The sequence below is a fragment of the Vicugna pacos genome, chromosome 9, assembly GCF_048564905.1.
Source record: "Vicugna pacos chromosome 9, VicPac4, whole genome shotgun sequence".
In the NCBI taxonomy this organism is placed as follows: Eukaryota; Metazoa; Chordata; class Mammalia; order Artiodactyla; family Camelidae; genus Vicugna; species Vicugna pacos.
Genome location: NC_132995.1, coordinates 32,785,037 through 32,804,378, shown reverse-complemented (window position 1 = coordinate 32,804,378; position 19,342 = coordinate 32,785,037). Strand labels below are relative to the sequence as shown.

General features: G+C 54.3%; 1 protein-coding gene across 2 annotated transcripts in view; it reads right to left on the bottom strand.

Annotated features, from left to right (window-relative positions):
* Positions 1-1,565: 1,565 nt before the first annotated feature.
* CPNE2 (copine 2) overlaps positions 1,566-19,342 on the bottom strand; it is a 45,210-nt gene continuing 27,433 nt past the window's right edge. Inside the window, exons 11-16 of one of the 2 annotated variants that reach the window (XM_006214520.4) lie at positions 18,475-18,608; positions 16,198-16,252; positions 12,254-12,305; positions 10,730-10,863; positions 3,442-3,678; positions 1,566-2,155 (exon numbers count right to left, since the gene is read on the bottom strand). In XM_006214520.4, the coding sequence (XP_006214582.2) occupies positions 2,048-2,155; positions 3,442-3,678; positions 10,730-10,863; positions 12,254-12,305; positions 16,198-16,252; positions 18,475-18,608 (720 nt within the window). In that variant the 3' untranslated portion in view covers positions 1,566-2,047. Of the gene's footprint in view, positions 2,156-3,165; positions 3,679-10,729; positions 10,864-12,253; positions 12,306-16,197; positions 16,253-18,474; positions 18,609-19,342 lie in introns of those variants that run through there. The other variant, XM_072967411.1, reaches the window with a different exon arrangement.

The window sequence follows — 19,342 nt, the reverse complement described above, 5'->3', positions numbered from 1 at the left end:
ATGTAGGGCTGGAGGAGAAGGCTGTTCCACTCTAGAAGCCCCTGGTCAATCAGAAATTGATGGATTCTCCCAGGCTGGGTTGGGTACAAACTTTCCTGGATGTGAAGTCCAGCTAGACTGACTTTAGCTACCAAATGGGAGGGTAAAGTAAGCAGTCATGTGCTGTTACTTCGACCAACACCCAGTCTGGCAGTTGGCCTGAGCGAGGGCTAGGTATGAACCAAAGTAGCTTGATGCACTTGTCCTGGGATTCCACCCATGGTGCCGAGCTGGCCTCTGGGCTGGTATGCTGTGATTTACCAAAGGTCCTTGAGGAAATCAGGGCTCCATGCAGTCCTGCAGCCCTCCTAGGGGAAGTGAAGGTGTCCCTCGAGGATATTTCAGCTGACTTGGTGGCCACGGCATCAGCGGAGATGGAAGCCTAGGATGCAGATGCTCCTTGCTCGCTCCCACCAGATAAACACTGGCTCCTGAGCTTACCAGGCACCTAGAGGTGGGAACTGCCTGGTGCACCACCCAGGTCTAGCAGGTCACCAGCAAGAATTGCTGACCTGGGAGAATAGGCCGAAATGACTGACTTCCCAGTTTTACTGGTGAGGAAGGACAAATTCATTAGCAGCTTGAGCAGAAGACTCCCTTGTAGAGTTGAGGGAAGACGGTCAATGCGTTGGAACAAGTGTGGGATCTGTGGAGTTGGCCAGACCCAGAGCTGAGTTCTGGCTCTGCCTCTAACAGATGAGATTAGCCTCTCCGCTTGCTTCCTTATCTCTGAAATGGTCATAGGCACGGGCTATTGAAAGAGTTCATCAAGATTATGCCTGTAATGCACTTAGCAGGGAGCTGGAAACAGTGCTTATTAGAAACGTTAGTTGTTGGTTGCACATAATCTTGTGGCAGAGGGGCTGACTGGAATTCCAAGGTGGAGGTGGACAAGAGAGAAAGATGTGTTATGTGGAGGAGAGGAGGAAGTGGCGCAGACAGCTGGGGTTTCAGAGGTGCGTCCCCTGGCTGGTTTCATGAAGTTGGGCCTGAGCCTGGGGTGGGGCATGTGGTAGAAACCAATGGCTGCTGCAGCATGGACAGAAGCAGCTCTGTTTAGCATCCTGAGGCCAAAGAGGCTTTTACACGCTGCAGACCACAGGGGGTACCCCAGTGCGTGGGAGACCTTCAGGAGGAGCAAATGGGTAACTGCCATCCTGTGGTGGGGGGCGGCGGGGTAAGAGTTGGGGCAGGGCATAGGACAGAGTGTGGACCAATAGGAAGAAGGGTGGGGCACTATGTGGTGTTGGCTGGGCCAATATGGGCTCCTCAGAGACCCAGAAGCCCCACAGTTGCTGGTGAAGGATCATACATTCCATTCATCCACAAATATTTTAAGCATGTACCATGTGCCAAGTTCTGTGCCAGTTTAACAAAGGTATTACTGTTCCTGTGGAATGCATGTCCCCATGTAGAAGTGATCACACTGACTTCACAGGCTTGCTGGGGGAAAGGGGTTTCCATGTTTCCTTTCCTAGATCAGTGAGCCCATCAGGTCCCAGCTGAGGAAGGAGCTGACACAGGGATGTTTGAAACTCCTTTATTACCCTGAGTATAACAAATAGAACACTGTCACAGTATAAAAAAACAGAGCAGGAATTAGGTGCAGGCTACCACACAAAGTATGCACCGGGGACATGTTCCTTTGAGTCTGTAGCTAGTTACTTGGAAAAAGCCAGTTATGATTGTAAAAATTTTATTCTCTTTAATAACAATAATTCCACTAAAATTATACAAAGTACATTCAATACTTAAGAGTGGCAAAGGTGGGGAGAGGAGGAGAGGAAGCCGGTTTGGCCTGGAAGCATCATCAGTCGACTCCAACAAAGGAAGCCCAGCTGGGCTGGAGGAAGTTGGGGGTGGAGGTCCGGTTGTGAAAAATAAAAATGTGGATCGGTTGAAGGAGAAAAAAAAAAAAGGCCACCCACAAGGAAGCAGGGTGAACATGCATGTTCCTGGGGAGGGCGGGAGGCCCAGCCGGCATGCTGCTGCTGGGCGAAGGCTGCACTCAGGCAGGCTCCGAGTTGGTGGGGGGCAGGTTTTTATGCTTGAAATACTGAACAACTTGTTGGGGCAGCTCCGCCAGCACAGCTTTGGCCAACGTCTCTTTTGCCGCCTGCAGGGTAGGGTGGAGAGGGGAGAGAGCAAGGATTACTGAATGAAGTGGTGGCGGGCACCGTGCCCAGAGAGCTGCTGCAGACGGTGTCCTTGGAGGACAGACTCAGAGCTGAGGGCCAGAGTTGTCTGAAACTGGTGTCCCTCTGCCTAGCCTAGGCCTGAAATCCCACCATTAGCAGTGTTTTCCTTCACGTTAAGTGTAACTCTAACCTTGAGCACTCGAAATGCCCGGGAGTAACATTTTTGGATGACTGTCTGTGGGAGGCTTTTTGGGGAAAGAGATGGTGGAGGCGAGCTGCTCAGCCTACTCATCTGGCAAACATTTCCTGAGCACCTTCTTGGCCGGTATTAAGGGGCTGTGACTGATTCACTGCTCAACACCCAGCCACCGGCTGGGCACATGAGGAGCTCGGTCAGTGTCCATGCAGTGTCTGGGTGGCCAATGCCCAGCACTTGTCCTCGGAAGCTCATGCTCCAGAGGAAGGAGCTGAACCAGCTCAGGCAAACCCAGAGGGTATTGTGCAGGGATGTGAGCACCAGTGGGTACAAATCAGAGTGGCCAGTTCTTGCTGGGACTGGATCCCAGAACCTGAGCCACAGCACCCCGAGGCCCTTACGGCTGAGGGAACTGAGGCCAGGACAAGTCAGGGACTTGCCCAAGGCCACACAGTGTGCCTCTGGTCAAATGAGAGTCAGGCCCCAGGCTGGCAGTATGGGGTGGCATCTGAGAGATTGCTCCCTCTGGGGCTCCTTGTGAGCAGACCTGGGTCACCAGCAGATAGGACCAGAGCCAGCTCCAGGAGCAAGGCAGGCCACGAGTCCCCCCTGGAGAGACCCTTAGTGGGAGGAGGCCATCCTAAGATGGGCCTTGTTTTCCATCTGAAGTGAGGAGGCTGGTGAGGTGCGAGTCCCGGGAAAGCCACTTGCACCTCTGGGCCCCTGTTCTTTCTCCTGCAATGCTTTGCCCCATGTGGATAACTCCAACTTCTGGTTCAGGGTTAGATGGCAGGTCCTCCAAGAACCCCTGTCCTGGAGCCCCAGTCTGGACTGGGCACAGCCCTGAGTTCCATCAGCATGCTAACGCGAGTGGTGACACAGCTGTCAGACTGCCTCACCAGGGGGCAGGGCCTGGCATGGCGCCGGGTCCACAGTACATTGTCAGTAGAGCTGAGGGTGGAGGAGCCTAGGATTGGGCAGACAATCCCAGTGCCTTCCTCCTTGATTATTAACTATGGTTGTTGGGGTCCTATAAGTGCCCCCTGCCCAGCCCAGGCCCACACTCACGTTGCGGAATTCTCGAAAGGGCACGAACTGCACAATATCACGGGCTGCCTCCTCCCCTGTGTGGGAGCGTAGCGTGCGGCTGTCCCCGTCCAGGAACTCCATGGCAGCGAAGTCGGCGTTACCCACGCCCACGATGATGATGGACATGGGCAGCCTGGAAGCCTGCACCACAGCGTGCCGCGTCTCCTCCATGTCACTGATGACACCGTCCGTGATGATAAGGAGGATGAAGTACTGCTGCGGGGACAGGGTTAACAGACACTGAGCCCTGGGAGGAAGGTGGCTCTTCTCCCCTAGCTGTTGACAAAGCCTAGCCACTTCCCTAGCACACTTCCCTTGGCACCCTGCCCCTGCAGGCCTCTCATCCGCCTAAACTCTGACCCTGTCGCAGCCAGAAGCACTAACTGCTCTCTTCCTCCTGCCCTGAGTGTTGTTAGAATCTGTAGCTTGGGAGTGAGCCCTGGACTCCATGCCTGGCTCTGACCATCACTATACCGTGGGACTCTGAGCAACTGACTCAACTTGCTGAGCCTCAGTTTCTTCATCTGCAAAGTGGGAGTCCCTGCGCCTCTCAAAGAGAGGCCACGCTGGTCACGTGGCAACAGCCCAGTATTGGTCAGCTGCGCAGAGTAAAACCCACAGCAGCTGAGGAAGAAGTGTTCTAGCTGGTGGACTCCAAGAGTAGCCTCCCTTTCTCTGCTCCACCTACATGTGGACACCTATGACCCTGCTCGTTCCCCATCAGCACAGCTGGCCTCAGAGACCTTTTGCAGGAGCTAAGCAGGTCATCTAGGTCAGTGCTTCTGGGATTGTGGGACCCTGCTGTTAACAAGCGGACCTGGGGGCACACCCCAGACACAGCATCACGCACAGCGGGAAGGATATTAGTTTTACAGCGGTCTTTGAATTCTACAGACTGCACCCAGGAGGAAGTCTCAGTTTGGTGCTTGTGTGTCCCACTTGCTAAGAGAAGACAGGAAGCTCAGAGCTCCAGGGACAGTGGTCTCTAGGTAGACTTAGATACCACTGTGCAGCCTGTTGTAATTTTTTTTATGTTACCCTCTATGGCAAGTGATAACTAACTTTTCCCTTACGGTGGGTTATCAAGTGCTTTACTGAATGAAGTTAAGGAAAGCTCAGTGGAATCTGTGGGCAGAAGCCCCAGGATTGTAAGCTGCCTGAGAACTCACTTTCAGCTTGGCTCTGTCCTTTGCACCCTCTGGTCCCTTTCTGGGAAACTCAGTTTTCCCCATCCACAAAATGAACAGAAAAGCCCTTGTGGCCCTAATATTCTCTGTTGGGGCCTTTTGCCTTCTAGCCTGACCCTTCTGGTTCTCAGGTGAGGAAATGGGGTCACAGATTAGTCAAGGTCATAGAGCTAAAAAGAGCAGAACAAAGCCACCTTTGACCACCTTCTTATCCAGCAATGCCATTTGCTCCCTAGGGAATGTACAGAGACTACAAATTCAGCCACCGAGGATGTCTTGTTCTGCCTGTCCACACACACAACCATAGAAGGAAGGATGAGTCACATGGAGGTACGGAGCCCACCATCCCAACTGCCAGCTCCCGATAGCAGTAGTCCATCTCCTCCTGCACTGTGCCTTTAAGAGACCAATTGCTTAGCTGGGGATGGATACCTGTTGCTATGGAGATGGCAGCCTGAATCCCTGCAGCGGAGGGCTGCTGCTGCCAGACCCCCATTCTTGGGGTTGGCAACAGGACTCATAAGCCCATCCAGAACCTTGGTCCCACACAGCCCCCTGTCGTCCAGCACCCTTTCCCCAAGTGACCACCTAACCTCACTTCTATCCTACCAGAAATAGTCCAGGGCAGTATTTCCAGGGCACATAAGCTGGCAGGAGGGAGGGCACTGAGAGACCTGGCAGTGAAGACAGAAAAGAATGCTTGGCCTTGGGCAACAGACCTGACCATTCAGCAGGTGGGACTGGTCTCCAAGCCCCTTCCAGCTCAGATAGTGGTCTCCCTCCCTCCTCCCCACATGGCCCTCTTGGTTCTCCCCTTTCAGCCAGCCATGCATCTACACTGAGACTTGGAGCACCAGGCCTGCGCCTCCCTCACAGCCTTGGGGCCTTCTTCTCCAGGGAGGTGGGTGCAGACAGGGCCTGGATTCCTGCAGAACCACAGGCACCAATTGATGAGGTGAGCAAGTCTGTGCCAACACACAGTGACAGTGACCATGACCACACACTCCTTGTCACACTCACGCTGGGATTCTCCTTTAGGAAATGGGGTGACGGGCTGGGAGAGGTTCAGTGACTTGCTCAACTCAGGAATGGCACAGCCTAGATTCAGACCCAAGCCTGGGCTCTTTCCACAATGTCCTCCTCTACTGGCCACTGCCATCAGGGGCCAGTAATTGTCTCTCCAATAGTGGGAACTGGCAGGGAGCTTTCTGCCCCCTCCCCTCAAGCACTCCAGTGTTGGCCCAGGACAGCTGCCCAGGGCAGGGCCCAGAGGCATGGCACTGGACTTTAGCCCTCACTCCAGCCACAGTGTCCACATCCACATGCCTGGCCTCAGCTGCTGCCCAGCTGGATCTGAGAGTCAACATCCTGGGCCAGGCTTGGCAATGGAAGTACAGCTGACAAGTCCTGGGCTTTACACCCATCCCAGGCAGAAATGAGACTGTCTAGGAGACTAAGATGCACTGTAACCCCAGGCGTTCACAGTCCCATCCCCAAGACACATGACAGGGAAGGTGAGAGGGGGCTGTGGAAGGGGAGAAAGAAGGGAAGAATCAGGCAAGAGGAGGTGGGAAGGGGCTCTGCTGTCCCCATGGACAGTCCTGGTCTACCCTTCCCCAAGTTTTCCCACCTCCACACCTTTCCTGGTTTATTTCCTTCTGCCTGGTATACCCTCCCCAGCCACAGCTCTGAGCATCTATTCCTCTGTCTCAAGCAGATGGGAAGCTTGCTCCAGCCCTGAGCTCTGCTCCCGCTGCCAGGATTACACCCTTGAGGAGGGCTCCTCTGGACACTCCTCTCCCTCCACACCCTGAGTGGCCCACAGGGCAGCCCCTTACACCTTCTTCTGCATCTCATGGGCCTGGTACCCTGTCCATGCTCCAGAAACACAGCCAGTCACTTTCAGGTCAAACCCAAAACTCAAACTCCTGGCACATTTCAAGAGCTGAGTATCTCTTGTCCTTACCCAGAGGCTCTTTAGGCTTTTAGGGCTGTAAATAGCCACTTCCCCTAACCCATTTGACATGTGATTTGATTTGTAAGAAATTGACTTGACCACAGCAGTTCCAGGCAGAGTCCAGGGAAGGTGCACTGATTCCCTGGCTTATCTCTGAGAAGTTGGCTGCCAAGGGCCCTGGGCAGGTGGAGGGAGATTCCTAGCTCTCCTGCCACTGGGACACCAAATGCCTAGGCGGCCAACCAGGAATGGGCCATGGATGGCAAGGCCCAGGTCTCATGGGCCAGAGCAGGGGCAAGGATGTGGCCCCAGGATAAGTCCCCTGGCTCAGCCCAAACCTCTCAATACCCTTCAGTGACTCTCCACTGCCCTCAAGCTTCAAAGGCATCTGTGGGAGGTGGCCTACCTTTTCAACCTCATCCGCCCCCGACTCAACCCACTCTTACATCTTTCCATCGGTTACGCCACACACCATGCCTCCCCGCCTTTGCCTCCACTGTTCCCTCTGCCTGGCACACTCCACACACACACACACACACACCCCCTATATAAAAGTAACTTTTAAGCATCCTCCAAGTATCAGCTTGGACATCACTTTTCCAGGAAGCCTGCCCTGAGCCTTCTGTCTGGGTTAGGTGCCACCTTTATAATCCTGTACTTCCATCATCACAGGTTGAATGTGCTGGCATCACAGCTACTGCTTCCTGGCCTGGCTCCCCACTAAACCATAGGCCTTGGAAGAGCAGAGGCCATAGCTTATATATCATGGTCTCCCTGGTGCTGCACGGAAGTATACTCTGCAGAGACGATCTGTGTGAATGAATGGGAGAGCGCGGGCCTGCCTAGAGAGATGCTTCCACCACCTGCTCTTGATTTCCTGTGTGTGGGTGTGTATGCATGTTTGTGTGTCGGGGATGGGGAGGCTGAAACCACACCAAGTGTTTCCCCAAAAGCAGCTGTATAAATGCATCAGGTAATCCATAGATTATTTCCTTTTGCCTTAGACCTAAATGTGCTCACCATCACCAAATGCTGGCCCAAGAGGTACCCTCAGAATATTCACCCACCCATGTTTACTGAGTACTTATCATGTGCCAGCCACTGTGCTGAGCAATTTGTATGCTGATCTGGTTGAATTTTCCCATTGCTTCTATTAGGCAGATACTGTTCCATCATTCCCATTGTATAGGTGAGAAAACTCAGGTTTGGAGAGCTTAAGCAACCTGCCCTGGGTCACAAAGCCAGAAAATGGGAAACCTGGGGTTTGAACCAGGTCAACTGGCCTCCAGAGCTTGAGGCTGAACCATCAGGCAGCCCCACCTTTAGTACACGGTGAGATGTGGGAGGGAGAGAAATATCTGTATCTTCTTGGACATCAGAGTAGAAGGGGCCAAGGGCCCAGGAAGGAGCCTGCAGCCCAGAGATGCTGGCCCAAGGTCTCACAACTGGGGTGGGCACAGCACTTCCCCAGGGTGAGGGAGCCAGGGGGAGGCGGCCTTCTCAGGTTGGGAGGATCAGGTCACAACGGAAGTGGCTGGGGTGTCGCAAGGACTTGCTCAGAGAAAGGACCAAGTTCTTCCCTCAGGGGGGCCCTCAGCAGTGGTTCCAAGCCCAGGGCCCAAGCCCTTCCAGGTCTAGGATCCAGCAGGCACAGGTCCGTTCTCCCCAGGACCTCATCTCCGGCCCCGGCTCAGCAGGTGAAAGAGCCCACAAGGAACGCTGGGCTTCTTCCTGCTCTGCCCCGCCCCATGTTTTTTTCTTAAACAAGAATGCAGGCCTTTCTTCCATCCCTTTGAAAGCCAGTTCAGGCGGATAAAAGACTGGGCAGGACAAAGGCCTGGCTGACAGCAGGAATCCAAAAGGTCTGTGAGCTGAGTTGTGGCGGCCTGCCTCGCACTCTGCCCTCTCCGTCCAATTCTAGCCCAGGACCCCAGGAATTTTTTAAAAACCACTGATTCCTCCCCAGTTATCGTTCCACTTAGGTGGGCTTTACTTCTCCCATTTCATAAAGGAAATAGGCCCAGAGCAGGAAGGGGCTTGCCTCAGGCCCTCAGCTGCCACCACCAGGGCTGGCCTACAGCGGATCACGCTTCCGAAGCAGAAATGACCAGGACCGCCTTCCTTCAGTCCAGAATCGTGCTGACCTCTCTCCTGCCTGGCCATGGCGCCTGCCCTTTCTTCTGCCTGGGGGGCTCTTCCCAGCACTCTCTGCTGCCTGCCCTTTCTCGTCCTCAGGTCTTTTTGGGAGCCAGCTGCTGGGTTATTTCATTTAATTCTAACACCACCACCTCAAGGTAGGGTCTATCAGGATTCCCATTGTACAAATGAGGAAACTGAGGCTCAGAGAGGTTAAGTGATTTGCCCAGGTCACACAGTGAGGAATGGGCAGGGGCAGGATTCAAACCCTGGCAGGCTGACCCCAGAGCCCCCTTCCCCACAGACCCTCTGTTGCATCCCAAACAATCAGACCATGTGCTGCTGTCCTGCCCTCTGCAGGCAGGCCCTGGTGTCCTCTTTCTCCTCCTCATAACCTACCCCCTTTTATCTCTGCTGCCATCTCCAGGAAGCCAACCTCCACCTCCTCAGTGACCTTCCTCTGGGAAGTCTCACTGGGACCAGGTCCCTTTCCCTTTGGGAGAGGCCCTGGCCAAGGTGCCTCCTCCCAGCTCCTTGCAGAGTGCTCAGCGGGGGCCACACGACAGGGGCCAACTTACATCCGTCCATTCCTGGAGCACGAGCGCCTGCTGCAGCGCAGACCAGCAAGTAGATGAAAGACAACACACAGACACAGCCCAACCCATGGAGCTGAGAATCCAACAGGGAGACACACAGTGGCCAAGGAAATGAGTATGTGAAGGAGATACTGTCACCTTCATCAGAGTCAAGATAGGAATAAACAGAGAAGACAGGGGATAGGTTTCAGGTGGGTGGGCAAGGAAGGCCGCTGAGGGGTGGTACTTGAGGGGACACTGAGGGATGGGACAGAACAGCTGGGCTGTTCTGGGGTGGGGTGGGGGACAAGCTTGGTGACACTGGTGTCTTTGAGGGATGGGACAAGGTCAGTGGTGGAATGGTGATGAGTGAAGGAATTGGGGCAGGAGAGGCAAGATCTGATGTCTGCAGTTAAGAGGACCCTCTAGCAAGAGAATGGACAGTAGGGGCAAGAGCGGTGAGGGGCGGCTGTGGCGTCCACTGAGAGATGATGGTGGCCATGGCAATGGGGAGGTAGGTGAATTCAGGATAGCATTCTGGAGGAAGAGCGGAAAGGACAGTACAAAGGGACTTCAGCAGCAACCCTTTCCTTTCAGAGGAAAGGGGGGGCTGTGGTGGTGTCCCGGGGGCCATGGTCAGGTGGGAATTGGACCCACAGCACAGTCCAGGTTCCACCACCCCAGGGCTAGGTGCCAGATTCTTAGCCTCACCTCAGCCTACTTGTAGCAGGAGCCCTTGTAGCAGGGGGGAAAGACCCCCAGCTTATGTTACAGGTCCTGGTGGATGGCAGGGGAGACAGGCAAAGGTGACCCTTGGTGACCCTGACAATGGCATTGGGCCTGGAGCTGGGGGGGCAGGGAGAGGACCAGGGATGCAGATGCCCAGGATGGCCATGTATTCCAGATGGCAGCGCTGGCAGCGTCAGGCCAGGCCAGGCTTGCCTCATCCCTGAACACTGGACCTGGGCCACACAGTTCCAAAGCCCTCAGTCTGAGGTGGGAGCTACTCTGATTGGAACTAAGTAGCCCAGACGGTCAGCCTTAAGGCTGCAGATACCACAGTCTCCTGGTTTCTCTCTTCCCTGGGAGGCACTTCCCATTAATCGCAGCCCTATATCCTACTAAGCCCAAGAGAACAGAATTGCCGCATCGTCCGCTAGTCTGTGCTCCAGGAAGCCAGAACAATCAAGATGAGTTTGCTCCAACCCCCTTACCACACCTGCAGGTAAACTAAGGTGCAGAGACATTCACCTAGGGGCTCACCTAGAATTTTAGAACAAGGGGAGGCATAATATCCAGCTCCTCAGCCCCATGGGCAGGGAGGGTAGGAGGGACGGATCTCTGTCCAGCAGGGAGGGCCAAGCTTATGCCAGCCCTACACTACACATCCACACTGGTGGTCACCTACTCACCGTGGCTGTCTGCTGCTGCGTGGCCTGGGCTGCAAACCGGGCCACGTGGTTGATGATAGGAGAGAAATTGGTGGGACCATAGAAGCGGATGTGGGGCAGGCAAGCCGAGTATGCCTGGGCAATGCCGTCCACACCTGCCTCGGGGAGAAAACTCTGGATTAGCCCAGTCCTCCCTGACCCCACACCCACTCTCATCCCCACTGCTCACTACCCCAAATGCCCCTGTTGTGGCCAATCTGGGCCCTGTGAGACTGGAAGCTCCCAGAGGGCAGGGCCAGGGCGGTATAAAGTAAAGAGCTCAGAATGTGGAGTCTAACCTGAGTTCAAATCCTGCCTTTGCTACTTCTTGGCGGTAGGACCTGGGGGAAGTTGTTTAATCTTTCTGAGCCTCTTTATTTGTCAACAGGACTAATAATCTATACTCTTGGGCAGCTGGTAGGAGGCGATCAGGCAGGCTCTTCCAGGGAAGGGGTGGGCAGAGCCTGCAGTGATACATCTGGGAGCCATCCGGAGGTCCATTCTGGATACGCTGTGACTGCTTCTCAGAGTTTCTGGGGGTACTGAGATGCTTGTGTGCCCTGCACCCAGGAGGTGCTCTGTATGTGCCCACCATTATAAGCCTAAGAATAGCCCGCTGCCTGCAGTCTTGTTCAGAAGCCCTCTGACCATGGATAAGGCTGGCCAATCTGAACTTGGATAAAATGTCTCTCTAGATCTGTTTTGAACCAGACAGACCCCAGCAAGACGGCCACAGCCAACAAAGGCCCATGGCTTCTGAGTCACAGCATAGTCTCCAAGTTGGTGACTTCATGCATTTCCCCTCCAAGTATAAACCTGACCCAGCTTCAGGGGTCCCCAGGGAAGGTAGATGCCCCATCCAAGGCAAGCCCTAGGTCTCATGGTGGCAGGGATCACCCTCTTCCACACCCACCTGGAGCCCCTTCTCCTTCACTAGTTTCTTAACAGACTCTGGGAGGCTTAGATATCCTCTTAGCCCTGGAGCAGGGTGAGCACAGATACCACACTTGCTGCCTGCCCCTTCCTCCTGCCCAGCACCCCTACCCAGGCCATGCTCAATCCTCAGGAGCCAAGGCTCCTTGTGGAAGGAGGGGAGAACAGAGTGGGGTGCGACAGGCCTGGGCCCTCCTAGCTAGGATTTGCTGCCCTCACTTCCTCCTGGTCTACACAGGGCTCCCCGTCACTGCTTCCCTTAATTCTCACCTGATCACCCAGTGAGGTGAGCTACACAGGTATCACACCTTCCTGGGGCGGGTGAGGAGGCAAAGACCCAGTGGGGTCCAGTGATCTCTCCAAGGGCACACAGCCAGGAAAGGGTAGCGGCTGGCCTTGAATCCAGGGCCACCTGACTCCAAACTCCAGCCTCTCCCCATCTGTCATTCTGAGCAAGCGTGAGGGGAAGGGCAGAGATGAAAAGGACAGAAACCTGTATTCCCTCCCTCTGCCCAGGGAGATGGTCAGGCCCGGCGTGAACTCAGGGCAGAGGCAGGTGGGCTTGACACTCACCTGAGCAGAAGGGGTTGGTGGGGTTGAAGTTGATGGCAAACTCATGGGAGACCTGAAATGCAGAGAAAATGATGAGCTGGCAGCTTCCTGGCCCTAAATGTGGGTACTGGCCTGCCCCGCCCCCGTGCCCCTGCCAGGCCAAGGCTCCTCTGCAGGAACCTGGTTTTTTGCTGTCCTACCCCAGGTCAAGGCTGTTGATTCCCTACATCTACTTTCACCTCCACTGCTGGGTCTGAGTGACAGAGAGGCCCAACCACGCCCGTTTCATAATGGAGGAAACTGAGACCCTTCTACATCACCCCAATCTCTTCCGGGACCCACTAAGTGAGTCCCCAAGGAGGGCAGAGATGTGTCTGAGGGTGGTGGGTTCAAGGAGCAGTTGGAGTGCCCCTTTGTCACCTTCTGTCACTAGTGGGGCTATAGCTAGAGCCTTCGGGCCTTGAGGGCTTTCCCCTATCTTATTAAGCACAAGTGGGCTTGGAAGGGAGCCCACCTTATGCCAGTGAGCCAAACTGGAGCCTAGATAACAACCTGCTCAGAGCTGGACTAGGGGCTCAGGAAGCACACTGGGCCCAGAGGGGCGGGGAACAGAGAGGCCTGTCCCAGTTCCTGCAGACCCAGCCCCTAGCCCAGGGAGATCAAAGGCTGACCCTTCACGCTCCCAGATTTGCTGGTCCACAGAGGGACCGATCACTAGACCCCATTCAAGGCTGCAGGTAAAACTGTGGTGGCTGCAGAACCTAGGGCCTCAGGAGGGGCCAGAGCTCAGATGGGGGGATCTCCCTCCCTCCCCTGCTGCCTCATAGCCAAAGCCCCCTCCGCCCCCTTCCCTATGAACCGTGTGCCACAGCCCACGTTTGGCACTTCACAGGCATCCCCCACTCCTTCACAACAATCCAATGGAGAAAGGCCTGGTATTATCCCATTTTTCAGATGTAAAACTGAGACAGAATGGACTAGAATGTCCCTATGGTATCACATTTACTGAAGGGGAGAGTTGGGACTAGAACTAAAGTCAGGCTGCCTCCTGAGCTCACAACCCATGAACCCACTAACCTGAGAAGGTGTTCCTCTCCTGAGGATCTGAAATAGGAGGGCGAAGAGATATCCACGGGAAAGGGACCCCCCGCCCTCAGCTGCTGGAGAAGAGCTTCAGTCCAGACACAAACAATCCCAGACAGACTCTTTAGCTCCAGACACTACAATGAGGGTACTGCAAGGCTCCACCAAATCCAACATCCCCATTTTACAAGTAAACAAAGAGACCCAGAGAGGGGAAACCAGGTGCCAAGGCTACAGAGCAGAACAGGCCTGGGACCTAGGCCCCTCAAGCCTGGTGAGTGGGTTGGGCCCCTGGCCTTAGGGAGCCCTGCTGGGCCAAGACAGAAGGGACTTAGCAGCGGCGTTGACCCCAGCCCTGCCCTGTACCTGAGAAGACCCCTCCCTGTTGAGGGGGAATGGGCTTTTCTGTTCTTTGCTCCCTCAGCCATAAGTGCCTGGCATGGAGCCATTCCCCTGATGTCCCTCTTCACTCTGTCCCCACTCTGGGCTCCAGGTGTAGGGGCTGGAGGTCCTTGTTGCCATGGAAACCTCATGAGCCTCTATAGCGGTTAAGAGGGGGGCTTGTACAGAGGGGGCTGAGAGAGGAAAATGGTTGCCAGGGAAACTGGCCTCCCTTGAGCCAACGACTTCCTGCAAAATCAGATTTTAGGAGATTTTAGAGACCAAGGGGGAAAAGCCCTCTCCTGATAGGGGTGGATTAATAGTCCACTTTCTCAGCCACCCAAATTTTTCATTCCCCACTCTTTTTCTCTGTTTGGGGGAGAGTGGGGCCTGATGGTCAAGTGGATGGAGCTGTGGGAGGCCACCCATCTACCCTGGGGCCTCTCTGGTCATCTCCTTCATCCAGCAGCTCCATTTCACAGGTGGAAAAACTGAGGTTCACAGAGCGCCAAGGAATGACCAGGTCACATGAATGAGCCACAGCAAAGTCAGGATCAGATCTGGGGGATAAGAGTTCATGCTGCCTGTGGCAGCCCAGCCCCCTCCCATACTTGCTGCCCTGGTTTGCCTGAGAAATGCCAGCAATGAGCTTCCTGGAGGCCACCCCAAGCCGATTAGGGGCCCCTGGAGACTGGCTGGCCACAGGTCTTTGTCCTGGGACTCCCTGCTGCCTTCTGACAATCAATGGCCTTGTTCACCCCACTTGGCTAGGCCCAACCCATGGTCAGTGAGATACTTAAGATACTGTTCCCTCTAGTCCTGGCAGTGGCAGGGCAGTGGAAGTTGAAAGGATCTCAGAATGATCATCCTCTCTGAGCCTCAGTTTCCTCATCTGTAAAGTGGAGAGAGTCATAAATTGTGCTTTTCCCCACCCCAGACCTTTGCACAAGCCCGTCCTTCTGCCTGATCCCCCTCTTCATCTGACTAACTCTGGCTCACTTTGAAATGCCAATGCTTTCTGAGTCCCTCAGCCACTACCCAGGACAAGGGTCCCCTTCGGGCTCACCTCGCCCAGGCCCAGGGAGGAACTGAGGTCCTGAGGGCAGGCTGCCAACTTGCACGCTCCTTCTAGCTCCTTCCAATTTCTCACACTCAGGGGACCAACACCTCTGTCTGCTCAGGCCACTGGGCCCCAAATTTACTGTCAACAATCATGTACTTCACACCGAGTGTGTGCCAGAAGCTGGGACACAGAAGGAAACCAGTGCCCTCCCTGAGTGTTATGCTCTGGAGGGAGACAATAAGCAAACCCACACATAGCGTGACCACAGGGTTCGTGAGGACAGTGTCAGGCAAGGAGGAGGGGCCCCATGTAAGTGTGCTCAAGGAAGTCCTCCCAGAGGGAATGATCTCTCAGCTGAGAGCCGCATGGGAAGTCAGTGAAAGGGGGAAAAGGCCAGGGGAAGACCACATGCAAAGGCCCTGAGGTGGGAATGAACAGAAGAAGGCTCATGTGGCAGGAGCAGGGTGAGTCAGAATGAGAGGGAGGGTGTAAGGGGCTGGGAGGGGCCGGGTCTGGCAGGCTCTAGTGGCAGAGGGAGGTGGGACAGAGCATCTGCCTTTTCCAAGCCTGGTTCCAGCAGCCCTCCTGGCACCATCAGGCACTCCAGCCTGGCCAAGCTCCAGTCTCCCTAGAGTTGCCCTGTGACATTTCCAAGGAGGCTTTTGCGCAAGAAAACATCTCATTCAGCTAGAGTTCTCTGAAAGCTGACTGGTGTCTTGACAACGAGCTCATGCTGGCCAGGCAGGGCCAGGCTGGGCCAGGCCGCACCAGCCCACCCTTCCCCCAGTGACATCACCACGTCTGCCCAGAGGCCCAGCTTTTGCCCCACAGGATCCTGCCCCCTATCATACAATGGCCAGCACCCCACAGAGCAGCTTCCTAAAATTCTAGGTGAAAACTGTCCTCCCTGGAGAGGATGGGAGGGGAACACCCACTCTGGAAACAGCATGTGGTACAGCAGGGCAGACAAGAGGGAGCACTGGCTGAGACATAAGTGCAGATTTAGGAGCCCTCTGTACCCACACCCACAAGCTTCTCATCGGGGAGGCAGCAAACTCTGAGAATAGACTTGAGCATCCACCTGCCCAGCTGGAATCCAGGCTTCCTGTTATGAACATGACCTTGGGCAAGTCATTGAGCCTGTTTTCCCACCTGTAATAGATATCACTCCTTTTCTCCATCCCTCCATCCTGCCTCCCATTACCCCAGCCAGTCCTCACTCAGCAGCCAGAGTAGGCCTTCAAATATGCCAGTAACACCCCATGTAGACCCACTTTAATATGCATTGGAAACCCTGCATGACTCATTGTGGGTTTGGGGTAAAGGCAGAGAAGTCAGGGCAGCTGGGGCCCAGACAGACCTTTCCAAAGCAGACCCCACAGAAGCCATAAACACAAATCCCATCTCAGCCAAAAGGAAAGAGTCTGGCTTCACTTACCTTCCAGTCTGGGGGTAACTGTGCCCCAAAGCCCAGAGCTGGAAACATCTTATCACTAATCAGAAAGAGGAGAGAAAAACACTGTGAGACCATAAAACAGGGGCCTTCTCTGCCCAAGCTCACCCTCCCAACCCCCTACCAAGGGCTGGACCCACTCTGCCTTGCACACCTCCAAGGACAGAAAGAAAGGCTCACCACCTCTAGAAAAAGCTGTGTTTGAATCATCTATTGAGCCCAAACCCATCTCTGGGTATCTGGTTAACAAGAGGCTTGAGCCCATCTACACCCATGGCAGACATTACTAATCAACTGTAGCACTTTTAACCATTGGGCCTGAGTGCAGATTCTAGACCCTTCTCAAACTGGGACCTTGGCAATAACTAAACCACAGTCATGATGGAAGTGAAATATAGTCAAGAGACAGCCACTTTTATGGCTGGGAAAAAATGCTCCTAAAATGTGAAACAGTGGCTGGAACCAGAGGGTTGATGATTATTTAAAAAAAAACAAAAACAAAAAACAAGTAGAACACTGGCTTGGCATTCAAGGCCCTTCATGATCTAGCCCTAGAGCCTAGTGTCAGCATCCACCTGCCCTCCTTCATTCCCCAGCCCTGGCCACTAGCTTCTTGCTGTTCCTCAAACACATAGGACATCTTCATGCTCCAATCTTGTTGCACTCCCTCTTGAAATACCTCTCCCCAATCTGTTCCCTGTGGCAAACTCCTATCCATCTTCTAAGGCCCAATTCAAATGGCCCCTCTTTCTCTGGATTTCCCTAGACCCCAGAATGCCTCTCTCTTTGGTGGTCCCATAGCTCCTGCCTCACACATAAACTAGTCTCTTGGAACTCCAGTGATTTCTTCCCTATGTTCCTCCTCGAGTGGGAACTCCCTGAGGGCAGGGACCATGTTTCATTTGTTTATTAATTCAACATATATTTACTGAGGAATCCTCTGGCTACTATGAGAGGATAGACATCCAGGGGCCAGGGCAGAAGCAGGGAGGCTGGTGAGGAGGCTACTGAAATGATCTGGGCAAGAGGTGATGGTGGCTCAAACAGGCTGGGAGCAGTGAGGGTAGAAGTGGCTGGATTCAAGCATGTTTTGAAAGGACTTCTTTAAAGAATGATGGGGGAGATGAGGGAAAGAAAAAAAATACAAAGAGTTTTCGATAAGTGGTGGTGCCTCTCACTGAGATGGGAAAGAGGGTGAGGGGGCAGATGTGGGGCAGGAGTCCAGTTAAGCCTGCATGCCCATGAGAAGGCTCAGAGAATGAGCCAAGTGGGCAGCTGGATACAAGGGTCTCTGGAGTGGCAACAGCAGGCTCCCCCACCCAACCACGCAGGTGGGGACTTCCACCTCCCCTGCTCTGCGTGCTGTTACCTCTCTTAATGTGGCCTGGGATCAAAGCCACCACTAAGGCCCTGAGCCCCCTGGGAGTCAGAAGCTGGTCCGCAGGCTGCTGCTTTTGAGGAGGCCAAGTGCACACAGGATTCCTGAGTCTGCTCTTGTTCCCACCAAATCTGGGACCTGTTCCTTTCTCCCCTGTTCCCCGTGTGTTGGCCCCCTGGTCATTCCACCCTCCGACCTGGAGGTCCCAACAAGCACCATCTGTGATGATGACACCACAACCCTCAAGTGACTTCTGGATCCTCCAAGCCCTCTGGGACTCTGCATTTGACACATCCTGTTGGTGACCACACCCTCCACACAGCTCACCTTCACTGCCTCTGCACTGTCCCCCCACCCAAAGATCTCCAGGGAGCATGGCCATGGGAAGAGGATCCACATGCTGGGTGCTCCTCTGAAATTCCCAACAGGAGTGAGACAGTTGGGCCATCAGGTGGCGGGTGCAGGAATTGGAATGTCTGGGTTCCAGTCCCTCTGATCTGTGTGACTTTGGATAAATTCTCTATCCACATCCTAGACCTGTACTTCCCCAGCTCTAACAGTAAAGGTTGCGGCAATAGCAAATGAGTTTCATTTTCTGTCTTGACTCATTTTCTTTTCTTTCTTTTTTTTAAATTGACTTAATTTCTTACTACTTGGCATACTGTGTGGAGAAGGATCTCAGTATGGATCTGGGCTTTGTAGGGCTAATCAGCAGCTGATTAGCAATGTCTGCCACAGGTATAGGAAGGGGCAATAATTGCACGTACGTCCTGTGCTAGCCATTCCAAGGTTTGATGATTTCTGGGTCCTTTCTAGCTTTGACAAGCTGAGCTTCCAGATGGATGGAGCCTGAGCTGACCTTTAGAGTCCCTCCCCAAGCTTACCTGTCGTAGTCCTGAATGATCTGCCCGACTGCCCAGATGGCCGACAAATATTCATTGGTGCCCATGGGGTTGATATAGTGCAAAGAGGAAGGGTCAAGGGGATTTCCATTGGAGGCTGTGAAGTCTATTCCAACCTGCAGAGTGGGGAAAAGGCCACCCAGTGCGACCAGAGACCCCAGCTCCCTGTCTCACTCCAAGGAACAGAGAGGCTGATGCGATATGGGAAGCCCAATCACCTCCCAGCCCCGACCCACACTTCCATAAGATGATCCAAAACCTGGAAACTGTCTGACTGTATTATTCCTGTGGTTCTAATGCTGTCTGTGGCTCCCTATTGCCTAAGCATAAAGTCTATGGCCCAGACATGATACAAAGCCAACCTACAACCCCAAATTCCTTTTCCCCCCTCACTGTCCCTACCCACACATTCACCTGCTCGCATTTGCAGGCCTTTATTCATGAGGTTCGCTCTACCTGAAGAGCCAATCCATCTCTTCTCCCTATCTAATTCTCTTCCAACTTTCAGGCCCAATTCAGATGTCACTGCCCCACTGAAGCTTTCCCAGACACCTCACCCCTACACCAAGCCATTTTCCCATTGTCCCTCAGTCTACCAAAGGGCACCAGGACCTGGACTGCCTGGTAGGGCAGTGCCCACCTTCCCAGTCAGACTGGGTGATCACTGCAGGTAAGACTCATGGCCCTGGAGCCAGATCCTGGACTGTGCACAGAGCACTGGGCAGATGCCCCACAGGGACCAAGGCTGGTGGGTGGAGAGTGGGCTCCACCTGCTCTCTCGGCCCCAAGGGAATTTCAGCCTAGCCTCTGGAGGGTAGCACAGAGGGGTGGGCAAGACTGCCCAGCAGGG